This window comes from Limulus polyphemus, unplaced genomic scaffold, assembly GCF_000517525.1.
Source record: "Limulus polyphemus unplaced genomic scaffold, Limulus_polyphemus-2.1.2 Scaffold653, whole genome shotgun sequence".
Classification (NCBI taxonomy): Eukaryota; Metazoa; Arthropoda; class Merostomata; order Xiphosura; family Limulidae; genus Limulus; species Limulus polyphemus.
In genome coordinates this window covers 264064-266882 of record NW_013666263.1, presented here as the reverse complement: position 1 = coordinate 266882, position 2819 = coordinate 264064, and the positions used below count along the sequence as shown (strand labels likewise).

The following is a 2819-nucleotide window of genomic DNA, read 5'->3' as shown; positions in this document are numbered from 1 at the left end:
AATTTTCTCTCGTTTTTGTCTTAAACACTTGGAGTTTACATTAGAGAGGTCACAAAATAAATTGGTTAAAACACATTGAGAAAGGTGAAAAAACGTGATGATGCATTTTTTATAATGAATAAATAAAAACGATAGAAAAAAAATCAATAAAACAATGAATGAATACCATTTTCCATAAACAAAACGCTTTTGCAAACAAATTTCTTCCAAAATGTTTTTGGAAATTTATATGAATACAACAGAAAGCATTACTAAATCATTTAAAGTTGGGTTAGATATCTTAAATTTAAGAAGAAAAAAAAGAGAATTACAAGGAAAAAAAAGGGGGATTTTTCAGTCGTCAATACCGCATGGATGAATATTGTAGACAAAAAAGACTACTCAAATGATACACAGTTTATGTTGCCACCGAAACGGGGGTATTCACATTGGAAACTTTAAAGTTGATGCTATTACGTAAGGCAACAAGTTGTTCTTCTCCCAGTTTTATTTTTTCGTCAATCTCACGAGTGTCTATTAAGAGCTTTGATTTCATCTTGATGAAGTGTTCATAGTCCGCATATTCGTCACCAGAGAGATACTGTAGAAGGAACTTTGCTACTTGTTCACTACGCTTGTTAATACTGTCTTTCAACCACCAAGCTTCCTGATATTGGCAGCTAAGCTTGTCACATTTGGCTTGTAACACACGCTAGAAGTCAGAAAAAGAGGATTATATAATACACTTAATTTAGTCTTAACTCTTTTTATTTTAATGTAGTACTGAGCAACTTTAGTAGGGCGGTCATAATTAGTTTTACTTCCAGTTTGTTTAAGTTCCTACTATAGTTAATGTAAGCTGTATAACTGTTACTTATACAGCCAAACATTACGTCATTAGTTTAGTTACGTTAGTTTCTGGTAATTAATTCATTTGTTGTATTTCCCATTGCTGTTACTTTTTATCTATTTGTATTTATGGCAAAGCTTCTGAGACTATGTGTTAACGTTCCTAATTCTGAATTACTGACGTTAGGGAAGGCAGTCAGTCAGCAGCACCGTCAATGATAAGGTACTGCCTGTCACTCTTATAACGTGCCCAAAACTTATACCACAGGGCTATTCCATGCCCTTATTCCTAAAGTCTTATTATTACTGTGACTTTTCTTGTATCTTATCACCGCTTATACATATTAGTGTTTAACTTTATTTGTTATTTCCGGCAAACATAGAGTCAAATTAGTTGTGTTAAAAACACTTCATAATATGTTTAGTAAGATAATATTTTGCGTTGCACTTAATTTGGTTATTTTCATTAGTGCATTAATATTTTGATTACTTATTACACGATTTTATTATATTTATAAACATTAGTTATTATCTGTACCGTCTAACCACTCGATTCAGTAAGATGTGCCGTAATTATCTATCACAAATGTTAAAGCTATACTATAGTGACGCTGTCAGAGCCTTTACTGGGCTTTCATGGGCCAACAATTGATTAAGGGGGTATTTAATATAGTTTTCAGTGTACTAGTGTTACGCTTTTCAAGAGTGCCCTGGAGATTAGCGTGTCCCATTAAGGCAAAAACGCACTTCGCACATTGAGATAGTGGGTGCATTATAAGAGTAACGATCAAATCCCAATATTCTGTCAGATAAGAGTTGGCTATGGGTGTTGTTAAACAGCTGCCTTTACTTTACTCTATCAGTTCAAAATGCAGGACGGCTACGCGCAGGTAGCCATTGTATGGTGACATTGTGCGAAAAATCTGAAACAAACAAATAAGTTTTTCAAGAAACGTGGAATTGGTAAAAGTGTATGAATCAAATAACTAGTTATATGCTATCCTTTATTCACTGTTACTTTAATTTATTCTTTCCCTGTCATATTACGTCCTCCTCTAGACTTGCAGTGCTTCTCAACTAGGTGAATGGTTCACCCAAGGGTTAATGAGATCAGAATCAGGGTGAATGAGTATTATCAATAATACAACAAATTCATGAGCAAAAAGTCATTAATTATTATTTACTAGCGTATAGCCCGTCAAAAGTAACAGGGCAAGTACTATCACCCCCATCCCATAGTATACCATAACCTCACATTTCATAGCTAACTGAAATAAATACATTTTGCGAAATCAAGCTTGACCAACAAAAGAGGCAGAAGAGTGCAGTCGAGGCAGTCAAACGTCAATAGATTCCTTTGTGAGCCAATTAAAATTAAGATCATTCATGAAATGAATTCGTGGCATATTCATAGAATAATTATTGGTAAAAATCAGTTGGATTAACAACTTCTAATACATTGAAAAGCCAGTGCGTTTTGGTAACACTACGTTCCAACACTAATTTTTATGTAATATTGCTAAACAACAAAAGTATAACCTAATATGTATTTAAAGTATAAAATGAAATGCACTGAAAAATATTTGTTGATTTTTTAATTTAGAATCTCCGTTGATTAAAGAGGTTTAATTTTTTTTATTGAAAACGTTGATGGCATAACAGAAAACGGCTTAATTCAGAAACGATTTAACTTTAACATTGAATAGATATTGTTTACTTTCATGATAAATTTTATGCACTTGGCTCTAGGCTAAGTGATCCCACATTAGGCCTTTACTTTAGGCTTATTATACCAACACTCACTACACTCATAAGGTTTCAAGGCACCCTCCCTCACGCTCCCTTTTCTTCCCCGTTACTAAAATCATAATGGACAGACAGTAATCGAACTATTCTATCTAGATAAATGCATTTTGGTTTCTATGACTCTTCCTATATCGAGAAATCAAGCGTGACGTGACACACACTGAATTTTATATACTTTAGATTCT

General features: G+C 33.4%; 1 protein-coding gene across 1 annotated transcript in view; it reads right to left on the bottom strand.

Annotated features, from left to right (window-relative positions):
- Window positions 1–273: 273 nt before the first annotated feature.
- LOC106459722 overlaps window positions 274–2819 on the bottom strand; it is a 59404-nt gene continuing 56858 nt past the window's right edge. Inside the window, exon 8 of the mRNA XM_022386250.1 lies at window positions 274–691. Coding sequence (XP_022241958.1) covers window positions 398–691 — 294 coding nt within the window. The 3' untranslated portion in view covers window positions 274–397. The remainder of the gene's footprint in view (window positions 692–2819) is intronic.